The sequence below is a fragment of the Topomyia yanbarensis genome, chromosome 3 (assembly GCF_030247195.1).
Source record: "Topomyia yanbarensis strain Yona2022 chromosome 3, ASM3024719v1, whole genome shotgun sequence".
In the NCBI taxonomy this organism is placed as follows: Eukaryota; Metazoa; Arthropoda; class Insecta; order Diptera; family Culicidae; genus Topomyia; species Topomyia yanbarensis.
Genome location: NC_080672.1, coordinates 236,588,640 through 236,608,382, shown reverse-complemented (window position 1 = coordinate 236,608,382; position 19,743 = coordinate 236,588,640). Strand labels below are relative to the sequence as shown.

The following is a 19,743-nucleotide window of genomic DNA, read 5'->3' as shown; positions in this document are numbered from 1 at the left end:
AGAGTCGATGAAATAAAACACCCCGGCATGGCAATTAGTGAGGGCAAAAACTAACTCATTCAATGAGTTTCATCGTCGCACAATGCTTAGGGTGGAAGTTTTCCGTGACTTAACTTTTTGTCGGCTCCGACAGCATAGGTCATTAAATTGACTTTACGCTTGTCCGGACATGCCGCAGACTCAGGTGATTCGCATTTAATGCCAAAAGATCCTGACTACTGCGCTGCAGAAGACAAAAAGCTAAGTAACCGGGAAACTCTAAGCTTGTTGATAATGACTATAATTTGCATCCCACAATTTGGGAAAAACCAATATCCACCGTGTTGCCTGACACAGCAAGTTCAAGTTCCTTTATACCCATTATACTCCGTTCGTCTACTTGTTTCTGTCTCTTCAAGTCTTCAATCCTTCAGTTTTTGCTCAGAGCAACACCTTGACATAGGGACTCCTGTTTCTGTCGTCTTCTACGACATGGAAGCAAAAACTTAGTGGATCGATGGTTTGCTGAGATACTTTAACCCGCAGCTTACCATACGGTATCTGAATTTTTTTTTTTTGTTTCGATTATAGAGGTTTTAACCTTAAGGTCATTCGCCTCTTCGGGTTAGAAAAATCTCCTATGAAAAATTTCTAACCCTATGTGCGGGGTCGGGACTCGAACCCAGGTGCGCTGCGTACAAGGCAATCGATTTACCAACTACGCTACGCCCACCCCGGTATCTGAATAGATTTAGTTCAGAGAGAGAGACAATAAACTATTATCAACATTCTAAAGGATCAAAGCCGCATCAAATTTAGTTGTTGAGCTATCTGTCGCAATATAGGGGTAATCAAAAGTAAAAGTATAGTATAAAAAATGGCTAAAATTTTCCCGAACCATAAACAATTAAATCAAATGTTAAAAACTCACCAATGAAGGTGGTACGTACCTGGAAAACAACCTTCATGTTAACATTGACATTAACTTCTGAAATGGGTTTGTCGGATTGCGCCGGTAAATTTGTGCTTGTTGACATTTGTTTTTTCACAATAAACGGTAGTAATTCACCTTTTAACGAGGAGAAATTGGGGCTCTGAAATTAGAAGATGTACAAATTAAGTTGTCATTTACTTGTAATAAAACAGCGACATTGTTCTATTATAGGCGAATTTCGCGTCAACTCGAACACATGCCAGCAGCACCCTGTCAGATTTTAATGAAACTTGCTGTACATTTGTCACAAAAAACCACTTTGCATACTTTGTTTTTTTTTTCAAAAATGATCTAGATTGTCTTTTGAAAAGGGTCAAACTATTTTACCATTTTTTTCAAATTGCTGTAGTCTTAAAATGACAAATCCTACAAAGAGGTTGTAGGAGTGATTTTCACAAAATTAGTCCAATTTTTCAATTAAAAATTTTGAATCAATTCTTCATCGACTCCTACACTGAAAAAACCAATTTGAAAATTTAAAGTCGATTTACAAACAAAACATCTTTGATTTGGATGAAATTTCTTTCCAGGATAGGTAATTATGTTCCCTACCTACCGTCAAAAATTCAAGTAGGGAAAGGAAAAAAAGTTATTTGAAAAAAAAAAAATCCTTATCCAAACTGATTTTTTAATGTATTTTTATCGAAAACTAAGCCAATTAAAGGCGTAATCATCTCAGGAAATACGCCCTATATATATATATATATATATATATATATATATATATATATATATATATATATATATATATATATATATATATATATATATATATATATATATATATATATATATATATATATATATATATATATATATATATATATATATATATATATATATATATATATATATATATATATATATATATATATATATATATATATATATATATATATATATATATATTAGGGTGACAATAAAACGACCATTTTTGAAATCACTAATCTACACCCGTTAGCGTTGTTCCAAATCATGAAAAAATGACACTGTTCAAATTTGAGCGAAATCGGTTAACTCTAACCCCTCCCCCAAAGAGCTTAAAGTTTGTATGGGTTTTTTGGCCAAAATGTATGGGGAAACACTCGCAGTTCACAAAATCGCCGCTAGATGTCGCTGTAAACTTCCGATCACTGACCTAGGAAGGAGTTAAGCTTTTGAAGGTATGCTGAACAAGTTTGTCGAAGACTGCAAGACAATCTAACCAACCGTTAAAGAGTTATTAACGTTTAAAGTTGGATAGTGCTGCTTAACATTCGCAAAGGGCGTACTCTGCTTATCTCATGTATGTGAACCACGAGTGAAGGTGGGACAAAGTTAGGAAAAACTCATATATCTCTGAAACGATAAGAGATGGAAAGTTATGATGTTCCACAAAGTTGTAGAGGAATAAAAGGACTTTTTGGTTTCACTAGAAAGTTTCAGGATTTCTCCGCAAGGTGGCGGTAGTGAGCCAAGCAATTTAAAGGGAATACTCCTATCTGTACAACGGTAAGAGATGGAGCATTTGGATGTTCTACAAAGTTGTAGAGAAGCAAAAAAATATTTTCTTTTCTCATTTGAAAAATGCAGAATTCTACCACATGGTGGCGCTAGTTATCAAAATTAATTCAAGGTAATACTCCTATCCATACAATGCACTATGGTCCCAAAGCTGTATTTAGGAAGACAATACTGTTTGCGCCAAAACCGTTGGTTTTAGATATATAGTATCTTCGGTAAACTTTGTTAGTACTTTATTGTCGATTTTTTTATATTAGTTGAATTAGGGTGGTCCTTGTGGTTAGGGTGTTCAAAGTATCAACTTCTTAGATATGTAAAATTCAGCTACGTAATGTTTTACAAAGTTATAAATCAACCAAATTTAAGCAACTTTTCTTAAGAAATTATGTAGCTATCTCTAATGGTTCATGTGTTATAATTTTTGCAATATTTAAGGTGGGGTGGCTCTTTAAAAATTGGTTCTCTATTAATATCTTTTTATGTGTTAATTTCTCGCTAATAATTTGTTCCAGAGGTTTTTAGAACTTTTGTAAATACACATTTTTTCCGAAGCAATGAAGTTTCTATCTCTTTTGTTTCATAGTTACAGGCGATTTTCAAAACAAAAATGGTTTTGTTCAAAGCTCAAAACAAAAATCTTCGCCGTGCAAAGTTCTAAAAGTGCTGCAAACAAAGTATTTACGATAAACCAATGTATGAAGTGACAAATGAAAAATAGTGATTTTAAGAGGTCACGTTTTCATCGCTCAATCTCTTATGGTAAAATCAACTGAGAAATAGTCAATGTGTGTTATAGTGAAAATATATTGAATATGTGACACTGTTTGAAAACACAACATTTTACCGTACAACTACATGTTAGCGTGAATTCACAATAGTGTTAATAGCATACTATAGTAAACTCCAAATAAAAGTTATCTATTACGGGACCAATAAAGCAAGTACCGTCATCATGCATTATATAGATGCTAGGGAATTATGCTTTATGAGTTATTTTACCAGTTCGCGGTTAGCGATTTTCAGACCTCTTACTTTTATTTGTTTTGAAGCAACAAAAAATTGAGAATCTTTCTTTAACTTACCCACAGCCGTCATTATAGTCGATAATTAATTTATACTTTCAAACATTGCATAAATGTTGGAAAAGCATACAATAATTTCCGCTGCTATGAATAACAAACTCGTTTCAAGATTTTATTTTAAGATAACAAGACGTGAACTAAAACATTTTCTTTCTAGCACTCGTTTTGAGCACTAGTCCAAACCAAAAAGGATTTACTAAAGTGAGCATAGATGACTTTTGTTGGCCGATTTAGAATTAACGATAGTTTGCAGCTAACACTACTGTAAACCCACTGTACTATTTAGATGAACGGTAGATTGTTCTTTCAAAAACGTTTACAAATCCAATAGAATTGCCATGACATTCGGTATTATCACACTCAATGACTATTTCTCAGTTGATTTTACCATAAGAGATTGAACGTTGAAAACGTGACCCCTTGAAATAACTATTTCTCATTTTTTCACTTCATACATTGATTTATTGTAAATAGTTTGTTTGCAGCACTTTTAGAACTTTGTATGGCGAATATTTTTGCTGAAGTAACAAAGTTATTATCTCGTCTATTTGAAAAGTTATTAACGATTCTTGTTGAAAAATACACCATTTTCAAAAATTAATTATTTATTTTACAGAAATAACGCTCCCACAGTTTTTTCACCAAAAACTACAAAAGTTTCGATCTTTCAAATGAAATTAAAAGATTGAAAGTCCATTTGCAATGTTGAAAGATATATAGCTTTGAAAAAAAACCATTTTTGTTTTGAAAATCGCCTGTAACTATGCAAACAAAAGAGATAGAAACTTCATCGTCTTGGCAAAAATGTGTATTTACAAAAGTTCTAAAAACCTCTAGAACAAAGTATTAGCGAGAAATTAACACATAAAATGATATTAATAGAAAACCAATTTTTAAAGAGCCACCCCACCTTAAATATTGCAAAAAATATAACACATGAACCATTAGAGATAGCCACATAATTTCTTAAGAAAAGTTGCTTAAATTTGATTGATTTATAACTTTTTAGAACATTATGTAGCTGAATTTTACATATCTAAGAAGTTGATACTTTGAACACCCTAACCAGAAGGACCACCCTAATTCAACTAATATAAAAAAATCGGCAAGAAAGTACTAACAAAGTTTACCGAAGATACTATATATCTAAAACTACGGTTTTGGCGTAAACAGTTTTGTCTTCCTAAATACAGCTTTGGGACCATACCCTAGTAACAATTTAGGTTTTCTGGTGGTTTTATAGCCACTCATAAAACCTAGATTGCACCTATAGCCTGCTATAAAACTTTAATTGTTACTTGGGTAGTGCAATGGTAAGAGCTAGTGCAATGTGATGTTCTGCGAAGTTATACAGTATTTCAAAGGCTTTCGTGTCTTGTTATTAAAATTGGAGTAAAGACGCATATATACTGTGTGTATGAAGCTTAAAGGGTTACATACCTTTTTTTTATTTTTCAAGAAATCGAATTATTTTTACTTTATCGGAAAGTACAACTCCTTGGGAATATTTTTTCAAATTTTATAGAGATCCGAGAAATAGATCGAAAGTTCCAGCGCTTCCAAGCGTGCTTCGTCTACCACTGCGCTTGGTAGACTACCACTGCGCTTGGTAATTTTAAACTCGATTATCTCGAAATCACGATTCCTGAAATACCACTTAACCGACTGTCTTTATTTTTTTTTAAATTGATCGTAATTAATTTTTCTCATACCTTAACAATTCCTTTTTTATGTTTGTTTTGTAGATGAGAATTTTTTAATACAATTTTATAAGCCTAAAACAGCGATTTATTAGGAAAAACGTTCACGAATGCAGGAAAAATGTTGAAATGTAGTCTCCGGTTATTCAACTAGGTCCACTAATAGAAACCGACTAAAATTTCAATTATTTTGTTCAAGATGTGTGGTTCGGTGCACGAAATTAGCGGTAACCAATCACGAACTGGTTTTAGTTGGGTGTTGTAAAATCCGTTTTTTCGGCTTGGTGCATGAAGTTAACAGTAAAGAATCACGAACTGGTTACGGGCGGGTGTTTAAAATCCGGTTTTTCGACGTACATGCTACTCTCTATCAGAAATGATAATAATTTCCTCTGCTAGTAGTAAGTAACGACACAAATTGATTCATCCACCAGCCGTGTACAGTTCACAAATATTTTTTTCCGGTATTGTACAGCCCTTGGAGAACCCTGTACGCTCTAAACAGCTCTACACAAAAAATTGAAATAAAACTGTAGCGGACCTACATTTACAATTTCTCATCATTTCAGTGTCCGGTTGGTGCATCATATTGAAGGCTCAGACCGAGATGAGCTGAAACTTTTCCCCATTTCCAAGTAGTTTTTTTCGAAAGATTTTTCAAAACAGATTTTCGTTATTAATGCACGTCATACATACCTCAAAATTTTATACAACATTGTTGAACTTATTTTCGACAAATTCCGAAAATTGATTAGTTCCATGCAGTATGATATGAAAAGATATGAGCGTTCAAAACCTTACACGACTTTCATCCCGAAATTTTGATAAGTCGTTTGCCACGACAAAAACGGAACAGCACTTCATAGTATAATGGGTTTCGCAGCGGTACAATTTTCGAAAAAGTACACTTTTATTGGCTTACTTTGGGGTCCTAGAAATAATGTCACTGTTGAGTTACTTAGTACTTTGGAATGGACAGGGCTCCAGAATGTAAATTTAGCAGGAATTTTATCTTTTTGCTAAAGTTCAATGATTATTAGCCTTACAATATGTTTGGCAAAGTTGTTATACTTTACAAGCCCTTTATTTTTCTTTAAACAGAATCTAGGGTGGTTCTAACTTTAGCAATATTTAAAATGAAACTTTTGAACGAGCTTGACTATTATCGATGAAGTTGTAGAACAACACATTTTAGCCAAATTTGCTTAAAACACGCAAGCTCTTGCTTTTATACTTTCCATTGCCCGACAAATCCAAATGTAAGCTGCAAGGTGTTCCTTAAAAACGGTTTTATTTCTATAAGAAGTTTTCATTTTACACTAAAGTACCCTATGGACAGGGGTACAAGATTATTTTAAGGTGCATAATTTTCTTTAAAACTCCAACTACCAAAAATTTGTCGTTTGAAAGGTATGAGAACTTTTTTATAAAAAATATAACTTTTTCATATAGCATTATCTTCGATGAGGACACTTAACATTAAATACCGTTGTTGTCATATGATATAGCATGCGTTGTAGTATAGATCGCAAAAATGGCAAATACAATATTTTTTACGTCTTGCAATATTTACTCATAAAAGAGTTTATTTTTAGTAAAAAGTATATATAACTTTCTAACGAGAGATGCTAGAGGTTCGGTACACTGAGACAAAATGCTCTCCTTCAAAATATATGAAAGTTTTTTTTACGTGATCCTTATGAAAAATTAAAACTGCAAAAGTTATATAAAGAAAACCATTTGTTAAGAAACATCCTATTTTTTTGGTAAATTTCTTGTAAAATGGAAAATACACGACATAGAGTTCCAGTGTCTTCGACCAAGTTTTTTAAAATTTTATTTTCTACGAAGCTCTATCTCAAACCATTAAAAAGTTAATTTTAAGATTTTAAAAAATTAGAACCACCCACATTAAAACGCTAGGTTCTATTATTCAAAAGATATAAGAACTTATAATATCAAAAATAGAAATTTTGTAATCAACTTTATGAACTTTTAGAAAATAACGTATTGGTTATTTTTTGCTCAATTATAACTCTAGTAATGACCTTAGTTATACTTGAAAAAGAATTATTATTTGTTTGCCCCAATGAGTGATATTGTTATTGTTGGCGAAAAAGTGCACATAACTCATCAGCAAAAATAGTTAGATATAATAGTTGCCATGAAACAGATGTAAATAGTTGCCATGAAACAAGTTATTTTTCTTAAAACAATCTTAAAGTTGTCTGTAGACTACTTCACTTTTAAATCAATACCGCAAAAGTTATTTGACTAAAACAGTTTTTCTGATAAACACTAAGAAACACCCTAACCTTCAATTTTAAAATAAAAGTATAAGTTGTAAAATGAAAAGTATGATAGGTAGAGCTCACATGTCTTCAGCAAACTTTTCCAAGATGTGTCGTTCTACAACTTCGTTGAAGGTTATCTGGCTCTAGCTGGAATAATAATTAAGTATTTTTTTTTATCTTGGTACAATTACCCTATCTGTTTTTTAACAAAAAGAAGAAACCCACAAACTACGAAAACTTCTCCAAAAGACTTATTAAGGCTAAGTTGTTTAGATTTAGAAAAATCTCAAAATTCCTGCTAAATTTACATTCTGGACCACTGTGGAATGGTAATCCTTATTTCTATGACCTCACATGGCCTACAATTCCAAAGTATTGATTTGAATTGTTCAGTTTGGAAGTTTTGTGTGGTATCAGATACGACGAAAAATTGACCATCGGGTCTTCAAATGGGCGTAGTATCCTTTGCCTACTACCAAAATATCAGTCCTGTACTCGTATAACCAATATCATTTGAATTGGGTTCGCAGCACATAGCACGCCTTGAGGCGACCAACGAGCACCGACGACAACAACATACACTATATTCCTCCGGCGATAGCGAGCAATATGCGCGATGAACCGCATAAAATACCCAGCTGTCGAGACGATCCACCCATTCTAGAAGATCTGCAAAAGCAAAATTCAAATATCTGATGATTTGATGATCTGGTGGGCAGGTGGCGCAATTGGCATGCACGCTTTGCTTATTTGCAAAAAAGGGGGATGCTGAATATAATAGAAGCACAGTGCGAATTGGATTGTAGCCTACTTAGGTATTTATCCCAGGCTGGCAATATTCTAGCACAATATAGTACTTAAGCCCTGTAGTCCGCGTAAGAAAACAGAATATATTTCGAGCAGCCTATTTCTAAGTTATAAGTGAGGCTAGATTTGATGAAAAAGTCACTAATTGGCATTCGAATGACTCTAGTAGTTCTCACCTATCACCAAATTATCAGCCCTGTAATCGTGCAACCAATGCCAGTCTAACTGGATTCACAGCGCATTGTGTACGCTTATCCTGCGAGAGGTAATAAACGAGCACTGATGCGCGGCACTATACACGACATCTCTGAGACAAGAGCGCTCTTAAAGTTAGTTATAAAAAATTAAAAATGCTATATAAATGAATGCAATAGGAGAAATATAAATGGGGTTACGAAGAAATTTAAGAATATAGGTTTTATCATAGCATGATAGTCTTAAGAAAACTTTGTAACATGTTATGTATAATAAAAGAATCTCTGCACAAGAAATAGGAGTAAAAATTCGAAAAAATTAGAAAACATTCAAAAGGTGTATTACAATATATTCATACTCTATGCTGTTTGCACCACTAAGCGGCCTAAATTCTATTTTTACAATGAGACACGAAAGCCTTTGAAATACTATATAGCTTCGAATAACATCAGATTGCACTATCTCTTGCCATTGTATGGATAGGAGTATTACCTTGAATTAATTTTGATCACTGGCGCCACCATGTGATAGAATTCTCCATTATTCAAATGAGAAAAGAAAATATTTTTTGCTACTCTACAACTTTGTAGAACATTCAAATGCTCCATCTCTTACTGTTATATAGATAGGAGTATTCCCTTTAAATTGCTTGTCTCACTACCGCCACCTTGCGGAGAAATCCTAAAACTTTCCAGTGAAACCAAAAAGTCCTTTTATTCCTCTACAACTTTGTGGAACATCATAGCTTTCTATGTCTCATCGTTTCAGAGATATATGAGTTTTTAATAACTTCGTCCCACCTTCACTCGTGGTTCACATACATGAGATAAGCAGAGTACATCCTTTGCGAATGTTAAGCAGCACTATCCAACTTTAAACGTTAATAACTCTTTAAGATCGGTTTTGTTATCCACCAAGTTTCATCCTCCAAGCAAAATTGTTCTAAATTTTTAGTACGATTAGTTATCCACCAAGGCCCATCCACCAAGAGACATCACTTCTACCCAACTATAGGCGTAATTGTATCTATTTCTGACATTGCGTAGCTCGAAACAAACCGGTTTTTGTATAAAAATGCTGATATGGAGAAGTCGTTTCGATTTAAATTTGAAATGTGACTCCAGTATTATGAATTATGGCTAAAACAGAATTGGTGTGATTTTACCTCGATTTGATTCAACCCAATCATAAAAAATCCTGGAGGATAGGGCTCTGAAGTAAATTCTAGATACAACCAATATACAGAACAGATCCTTATGATCCTGGCAACGTGTCCTGATGCAGCTAGTCAAGGCCATTTATATGTGGAGTGACCTCAGGAGTCAATCAAAATAATTTTTTTTCGATTTTTATTGACCCAAGCACAAAAAATCCTGGAGAATGGGACTCTGAAGTAAATTCTAGATACAACCAATACACAGAACAGATCCTTATGATCCTGGCAACGAGTCCTGATGCAGCTAGTCAAGGCCATTTATATGTGGAGTGACCTCAGCAGTCAATCAAAATGTTTTTTTTTTCGATTTTTATTAACCCAAGCACAAAAAATCCTGGAGGATGAGACTCTGAAGTAAATTCTAGATACAACCAATATACAGAACAGATCCTTATGATCCTGGCAACGAGTCCTGATGCAGCTAGTCAAGGCCATTTATATGTGGAGTGACCTCAGCAGTCAATCAAAATGTTTTTTTTTTTCGATTTTTATTAACCCAAGCACAAAAAATTCTGGAGGATGAGACTCTGAAGTAAATTCTAGATACAACCAATATACAGAACAGATCCTTATGATCCTGGCAACGAGTCTTGATACAGCTAGTCAAGGCCATTTATATGTGGAGTGACCTCAGGAGTCAATCAAAATGATTTTTTTCGATTTTTATTAACCCAAGCACAAAAAATCCTGGAGAATGGGACTCTGAAGTAAATTCTAGATACAACCAATATACAGAACAGATCCTTATGATCCTGCCAACGAGTCCTTATATAGCTAGTCAAGGCCATTTATATGTGGAGTGACCTCAGGAGTCAATCAAAATAATTTTTTTTCGATTTTTATTGACCCAAGCACAAAAAATCCTGGAGAATGGGACTCTGAAGTAAATTCTAGATACAACCAATACACAGAACAGATTCTTATGATCCTGCCAACGAGTCCTGATGCAGCTAATCAAGGCCATTTATATGTGGAGTGACCTCAGGAGTCAATCAAAATGATTTTTTTCGATTTTTATTAACCCAAGCACAAAAAATCCTGGAGGATGAGACTCTGAAGTAAATTCTAGATACAACCAATATACAGAACAGATCCTTATGATCCTGTCAACGAGTCCTGATGCAGCTAATCAAGGCCATTTATATGTGGAGTGACCTCAGGAGTCAACCAAAATGATTTTTTTCGATTTTTATTAACCCAAGCACAAAAAAACCTGTAGGATGAGACTCTGAAGTAAATTCTAGATACAACCAAATACAGAACAGATCCTTATGATCCTGGCAACGAGTCCTGATGCAGCTAGTCAAGGCCATTTATATGTGGAGTGACCTCAGGAGTCAATCAAAATGATTTTTTTCGATTTTTATTAACCCAAGCACAAAAAATCCTGGAGGATGAGACTCTGAAGTAAATTCTAGATACAACCAATATACAGAACAGATCCTTATGATCCTGGCAACGAGTCCTGATGCAGCTAGTCAAGGCCATTTATATGTGGAGTGACCTCAGGAGTCAATCAAAATGATTTTTTTCGATTTTTATTAACCCAAGCACAAAAAATCCTGAAGGATGAGACTCTGAAGTAAATTCTAGATACAACCAATATACAGAACAGATCTTTATGATCCTGGCAACGAGTCTTGATGCAGCTAGTCAAGGCCATTTATATGTGGAGTGACCTCAGGAGTCAATCAAAATGATTTTTTTCGATTTTTATTATCCCAAGCACAAAAAATCCTGGAGGATGAGACTCTGAAGTAAATTCTAGATACAGCCAATATACAGAACAGATCCTTATGATCCTGGCAACGAGTCCTGATGCAGCTTGTCAAGGCCATTTATATGTGGAGTGACCTCAGGAGTCAACCAAAGTGATTTTTTTCGATTTTTATTATCCCAAGCACAAAAAATTCTGGAGGATGAGACTCTGAAGTAAATTCTAGATACAACCAATATACAGAACAGATCCTTATGATCCTGGCAACGAGTCCTGATGCAGCTAGTCAAGGCCATTTATATGTGGAGTGACCTCAGCAGTCAATCAAAATGTTTTTTTTTCGATTTTTATTAACCCAAGCACAAAAAATTCTGGAGGATGAGACTCTGAAGTAAATTCTAGATACAACCAATATACAGAACAGATCCTTATGATCCTGGCAACGAGTCTTGATACAGCTAGTCAAGGCCATTTATATGTGGAGTGACCTCAGGAGTCAATCAAATCAAAATGATTTTTTTTCGATTTTTATTAACCCAAGCACAAAAAATCCTGGACGATGGGACTCTTAAGTAAATTCTAGATACAACCAATATACAGAACAGATCCTTATGATCCTGGCAACGTGTCCTGATGCAGCTAGTTAAGGCCATTTATATGTGGAATGACCTCAGGAGTCAATCAAAATGATTTTTTTCGATTTTTATTAACCCAAACACAAAAAATCCCGGAGGATGGGACTCTCAAGTAAATTCTAGATACAACCAATATACAGAACAGATCCTTATGATCCTGGCAACGAGTCTTGATACAGCTAGTCAAGGCCATTTATATGTGGAGTGACCTCAGGAGTCAATCAAAATGATTTTTTTTCGATTTTTATTAACCCAAGCACAAAAAATCCTGGAGGATGGGACTCTTAAGTAAATTCTAGATACAACCAATATACAGAACAGATCCTTATGATCCTGGCAACGTGTCCTGATGCAGCTAGTTAAGGCCATTTATATGTGGAATGACCTCAGGAGTCAATCAAAATGATTTTTTTCGATTTTTATTAACCCAAACACAAAAAATCCCGGAGGATGGGAATCTCAAGTAAATTCTAGATACAACCAATATACAGAACAGATCCTTATGATCCTGGCAACGAGTCTTGATACAGCTAGTCAAGGCCATTTATATGTGGAGTGACCTCAGGAGTCAATCAAAATGATTTTTTTCGATTTTTATTAACCCAAGCACAAAAAATCCTGGAGGATGGGACTCTGAAGTAAATTCTAGATACAGCCAATATACAGAACAGATCCTTATGATCCTGCCAACGAGTCCTGATGCAGCTAGTCAAGGCCATTTATATGTGGAGTGACCTCAGGAGTCAATCAAAATGATTTTTTTCGATTTTTATTAACCCAAGCACAAAAAATCCTGGAGGATGAGACTCTGAAGTAAATTCTAGATACAGCCAATATACAGAACAGATCCTTATGATCCTGTCAACGAATCCTGATGCATCTAATCAAGGCCATTTATATGTGGAGTGACCTCAGGAGTCAATCAAAATGATTTTTTTCGATTTTTATTAACCCAAGCACAAAAAATCCTGGAGGATGAGACTCTGAAGTAAATTCTAGATACAACCAATATACAGAACAGATCCTTATGATCCTGCCAACGAGTCCTGATGCAGCTAGTCAAGGCCATTTATATGTGGAGTGACCTCAGGAGTCAATCAAAATGATTTTTTTCGATTTTTATTAACCCAAGCACAAAAAATCCTGGAGGATGAGACTCTGAAGTAAATTCTAGATACAGCCAATATACAGAACAGATCCTTATGATCCTGCCAACGAGTCCTGATGCAGCTAATCAAGGCCATTTATATGTGGAGTGACCTCAGGAGTCAATCAAAATGATTTTTTTCGATTTTTATTAACCCAAGCACAAAAAATCCTGGAGGATGAGACTCTGAAGTAAATTCTAGATACAACCAATATACAGAACAGATCCTTATGATTCTGGCAACGAGTCTTGATACAGCTAGTCAAGGCCATTTATATGTGGAGTGACCTCAGGAGTCAATCAAAATGATTTTTTTCGATTTTTATTAACCCAAGCACAAAAAATCCTGGAGGATGAGACTCTGAAGTAAATTCTAGATACAACCAATATACAGAACAGATCCTTATGATCCTGGCAACGAGTCCTGATGCAGCTAGTCAAGGCCATTTATATGTGGAGTGACCTCAGGAGTCAATCAAAATGATTTTTTTCGATTTTTATTAACCCAAGCACAAAAAATCCTGGAGGATGAGACTCTGAAGTAAATTCTAGATACAGCCAATATACAGAACAGATCCTTATGATCCTGTCAACGAGTCCTGATGCATCTAATCAAGGCCATTTATATGTGGAGTGACCTCAGGAGTCAATCAAAATGATTTTTTTCGATTTTTATTAACCCAAGCACAAAAAATCCTGGAGGATGAGACTCTGAAGTAAATTCTAGATACAACCAATATACAGAACAGATCCTTATGATCCTGCCAACGAGTCCTGATGCAGCTAGTCAAGGCCATTTATATGTGGAGTGACCTCAGGAGTCAATCAAAATGATTTTTTTCGATTTTTATTAACCCAAGCACAAAAAATCCTGGAGGATGAGACTCTGAAGTAAATTCTAGATACAGCCAATATACAGAACAGATCCTTATGATCCTGCCAACGAGTCCTGATGCAGCTAATCAAGGCCATTTATATGTGGAGTGACCTCAGGAGTCAATCAAAATGATTTTTTTCGATTTTTATTAACCCAAGCACAAAAAATCCTGGAGGATGAGACTCTGAAGTAAATTCTAGATACAACCAATATACAGAACAGATCCTTATGATTCTGGCAACGAGTCTTGATGCAGCTAGTCAAGGCCATTTATATGTGGAGTGACCTCAGGAGTCAATCAAAATGATTTTTTTCGATTTTTATTAACCCAAGCACAAAAAATCCTGGAGGATGAGACTCTGAAGTAAATTCTAGATACAACCAATATACAGAACAGATCCTTATGATCCTGGCAACGAGTCCTGATGCAGCTAGTCAAGGCCATTTATATGTGGAGTGACCTCAGCAGTCAATCAAAATGTTTTTTTTCGATTTTTATTAACCCAAGCACAAAAAAATCTGGAGGATGAGACTCTGAAGTAAATTCTAGATACAACCAAATACAGAACAGATCCTTATGATCCTGGCAACGAGTCTTGATACAGCTAGTCAAGGCCATTTATATGTGGAGTGACCTCAGGAGTCAATCAAAATGATTTTTTTCGATTTTTATTAACCCAAGCACAAAAAATCCTGGAGGATGAGACTCTGAAGTAAATTCTAGATACAACGAATATACAGAACAGATCCTTATGATCCTGGCAACGAGTCCTGATGCAGCTAGTCAAGGCCATTTATATGTGGAGTGACCTCAGGAGTCAATCAAAATGTTTTTTTTTTCGATTTTTATTAACCCAAGCACAAAAAAATCTGGAGGATGAGACTCTGAAGTAAATTCTAGATACAACCAAATACAGAACAGATCCTTATGATCCTGGCAACGAGTCTTGATACAGCTAGTCAAGGCCATTTATATGTGGAGTGACCTCAGGAGTCAATCAAAATGATTTTTTTCGATTTTTATTAACCCAAGTACAAAAAATCCTGGAGGATGGGACTCTGAAGTAAATTCTAGATACAGCCAATATACAGAACAGATCCCTATGATCCTGCCAACGAGTCCTGATGCCATTTATATGTGGAGTGACCTCAGGAGTCAATCAAAATGATTTTTTTCGATTTTTATTATCCCAAGCACAAAAAATCCTGGAGGATGAGACTCTGAAGTAAATTCTAGATACAACCAATATACAGAACAGATCCTTATGATCCTGGCAACGAGTCTTGATACAGCTAGTCAAGGCCATTTATATGTGGAGTGACCTCAGGAGTCAATCAAAATGATTTTTTTCGATTTTTATTAACCCAAGCACAAAAAATCCTGGAGGATGAGACTCTGAAGTAAATTCTAGATACAACCAATATACAGAACAGATCATTGTGATCCTGGCAACGAGTCCTGATGCAGCTAGTCAAGGCCATTTATATGTGGAGTGACCTCAGGAGTCAATCAAAATGATTTTTTTCGATTTTTATTAACCCAAGCACGAAAAATCCTGGAGGATGGGACTCTGAAGTAAATTCTAGATACAGCCAATATACAGAACAGATCCTTATGATCCTGCCAACGAGTCCTGATGCAGCTAGTCAAGGCCATTTATATGTGGAGTGACCTCAGGAGTCAATCAAAATGATTTTTTTCGATTTTTATTAACCCAAGCACAAAAAATCCTGGAGGATGAGACTCTGAAGTAAATTCTAGATACAACCAATATACAGAACAGATCCTTATGATCCTGGCAACGAGTCTTGATACAGCTAGTCAAGGCCATTTATATGTGGAGTGACCTCAGGAGTCAATCAAAATGATTTTTTTCGATTTTTATTAACCCAAGCACAAAAAATCGTGGAGGATAGGACTCTGAAGTAAATTCTAGATACAGCCAATATACAGAACAGATCCTTATGATCCTGCCAACGAGTCCTGATGCAGCTAGTCAAGGCCATTTATATGTGGAGTGACCTCAGCAGTCAATCAAAATGTTTTTTTTTTCGATTTTTATTAACCCAAGCACAAAAAATTCTGGAGGATGAGACTCTGAAGTAAATTCTAGATACAATCAATATACAGAACAGATCCTTATGATCCTGGCAACGAGTCCTGATGCAGCTTGTCAAAGCCATTTATATGTGGAGTGACCTCAGGAGTCAATCAAAATGATTTTTTTCGATTTTTATTGACCCAAGCACAAAAAATCCTGGAGGATGAGACTCTGAAGTAAATTCTAGATACAGCCAATATACAGAACAGATCCTTATGATCCTGCCAACGAGTCCTGATGCAGCTAATCAAGGCCATTTATATGTGGAGTGACCTCAGGAGTCAATCAAAATGATTTTTTTCGATTTTTATTAACCCAAGCACAAAAAATCCTGAAGGATGAGACTCTGAAGTAAATTCTAGATACAACCAATATACAGAACAGATCTTTATGATCCTGGCAACGAGTCTTGATGCAGCTAGTCAAGGCCATTTATATGTGGAGTGACCTCAGGAGTCAACAGTTTTTTCGGCATTTAATTAGCAAGGGACTGGAAGGTGAAGTATATTTTTCAATATTTAGAGCCATAGTACTCAAGGGAGAGCAAGGTGTTGAAAGGAGAAAGTTTAGAAAAGCGTGGAAGGATCATATATGCAAGCTTAGAGCTCACCGGCGACTTAACCCTTTGTCTGCTACCGTAGTGGTCAAGGTCTTTTGGCATTAGAAATGCGAATCACCTGAGTCTACGGCATGGCCGAACAAGCGTAAAGTAACTTGTTACTTCATGCTGTCGGAACCGACAAAAAGTTAAGTCACGGTAAACTTCCACACTAAGCATTTGCGACGTTGAAACTCATTGAATGAGCCAGTTTTGTTTGTTCCCTCACCAATTGCCTGCCTGAGTGATTTTATTTTATCGACTATTGTGACTGTCTCAGCGTGTGTGACAATATGGTCACATGTGTTGCTGATTTGCACGGTGTCGGCAGCTTTCACCCAACGCTGCAACGATGAATCCCCATCACGGTAAGTTCTATTTTTACCATTTTTTTGTTAACCATTTTTGTTAACGACCTATTGAGTTAATTTGTCAACAGTTTTTTCGGCATTTAATTAGCAAGGGACTGGAAGGTGAAGTATATTTTTCAATATTTAGAGCCATAGTACTCAAGGGAGAGCAAGGTGTTGAAAGGAGAAAGTTTAGAAAAGCGTGGAAGGATCATATATGCAAGCTTAGAGCTCACCGGCGACTTAACCCTTTGTCTGCTACCGTAGTGGTCAAGGTCTTTTGGCATTAGAAATGCGAATCACCTGAGTCTACGGCATGTCCGAACAAGCGTAAAGTAACTTGTTACTTCATGCTGTCGGAACCGACAAAAAGTTAAGTCACGGTAAACTTCCACACTAAGCATTTGCGACGTTGAAACTCATTGAATGAGCCAGTTTTGTTTGTTCCCTCACCAATTGCCTGCCTGAGTGATTTTATTTTATCGACTATTGTGACTGTCTCAGCGTGTGTGACAATATGGTCACATGTGTTGCTGATTTGCACGGTGTCGGCAGCTTTCACCCAACGCTGCAACGATGAATCCCCATCACGGTAAGTTCTATTTTTACCATTTTTTTGTTAACCATTTTTGTTAACGACCTATTGAGTTAATTTGTCAACAGTTTTTTCGGCATTTAATTAGCAAGGGACTGGAAGGTGAAGTATATTTTTCAATATTTAGAGCCATAGTACTCAAGGGAGAGCAAGGTGTTGAAAGGAGAAAGTTTAGAAAAGCGTGGAAGGATCATATATGCAAGCTTAGAGCTCACCGGCGACTTAACCCTTTGTCTGCTACCGTAGTGGTCAAGGTCTTTTGGCATTAGAAATGCGAATCACCTGAGTCTACGGCATGTCCGAACAAGCGTAAAGTAACTTGTTACTTCATGCTGTCGGAACCGACAAAAAGTTAAGTCACGGTAAACTTCCACACTAAGCATTTGCGACGTTGAAACTCATTGAATGAGCCAGTTTTGTTTGTTCCCTCACCAATTGCCTGCCTGAGTGATTTTATTTTATCGACTATTGTGACTGTCTCAGCGTGTGTGACAATATGGTCACATGTGTTGCTGATTTGCACGGTGCCGGCAGCTTTCACCCAACGCTGCAACGATGAATCCCCATCACGGTAAGTTCTATTTTTACCATTTTTTTGTTAACCATTTTTGTTAACGACCTATTGAGTTAATTTGTCAACAGTTTTTTCGGCATTTAATTAGCAAGGGACTGGAAGGTGAAGTATATTTTTCAATATTTAGAGCCATAGTACTCAAGGGAGAGCAAGGTGTTGAAAGGAGAAAGTTTAGAAAAGCGTGGAAGGATCATATATGCAAGCTTAGAGCTCACCGGCGACTTAACCCTTTGTCTGCTACCGTAGTGGTCAAGGTCTTTTGGCATTAGAAATGCGAATCACCTGAGTCTACGGCATGTCCGAACAAGCGTAAAGTAACTTGTTACTTCATGCTGTCGGAACCGACAAAAAGTTAAGTCACGGTAAACTTCCACACTAAGCATTTGCGACGTTGAAACTCATTGAATGAGCCAGGGTGGTGAGGGAACAAACAAAACTGGCTCATTCAATGAGTTTCAACGTCGCAAATGCTTAGTGTGGAAGTTTACCGTGACTTAACTTTTTGTCGGTTCCGACAGCATGAAGTAACAAGTTACTTTACGCTTGTTCGGACATGCCGTAGACTCAGGTGATTCGCATTTCTAATGCCAAAAGACCTTGACCACTACGGTAGCAGACAAAGGGTTAAGTCGCCGGTGAGCTCTAAGCTTGCATATATGATCCTTCCACGCTTTTCTAAACTTTCTCCTTTCAACACCTTGCTCTCCCTTGAGTACTATGGCTCTAAATATTGAAAAATATACTTCACCTTCCAGTCCCTTGCTAATTAAATGCCGAAAAAACTGTTGACAAATTAACTCAATAGGTCGTTAACAAAAATGGTTAACAAAAAAATGGTAAAAATAGAACTTACCGTGATGGGGATTCATCGTTGCAGCGTTGGGTGAAAGCTGCCGACACCGTGCAAATCAGCAACACATGTGACCATATTGTCACACACGCTGAGACAGTCACAATAGTCGATAAAATAAAATCACTCAGGCAGGCAATTGGTGAGGGAACAAACAAAACTGGCTCATTCAATGAGTTTCAACGTCGCAAATGCTTAGTGTGGAAGTTTACCGTGACTTAACTTTTTGTCGGTTCCGACAGCATGAAGTAACAAGTTACTTTACGCTTGTTCGGACATGCCGTAGACTCAGGTGATTCGCATTTCTAATGCCAAAAGACCTTGACCACTACGGTAGCAGACAAAGGGTTAAGTCGCCGGTGAGCTCTAAGCTTGCATATATGATCCTTCCACGCTTTTCTAAACTTTCTCCTTTCAACACCTTGCTCTCCCTTGAGTACTATGGCTCTAAATATTGAAAAATATACTTCACCTTCCAGTCCCTTGCTAATTAAATGCCGAAAAAACTGTTGACAAATTAACTCAATA

General features: G+C 36.1%; 1 protein-coding gene across 1 annotated transcript in view; it reads right to left on the bottom strand.

The window, feature by feature from the left end:
- The window catches only part of LOC131689710 (translation initiation factor eIF-2B subunit gamma-like), a 142,117-nt gene that overhangs the window by 39,002 nt on the left and 83,372 nt on the right, over window positions 1-19,743 (bottom strand). The window contains exon 2 of the mRNA XM_058974989.1: window positions 930-1,073. Within this exon, the coding sequence (XP_058830972.1) occupies window positions 930-1,073 (144 nt within the window). The remainder of the gene's footprint in view (window positions 1-929; window positions 1,074-19,743) is intronic.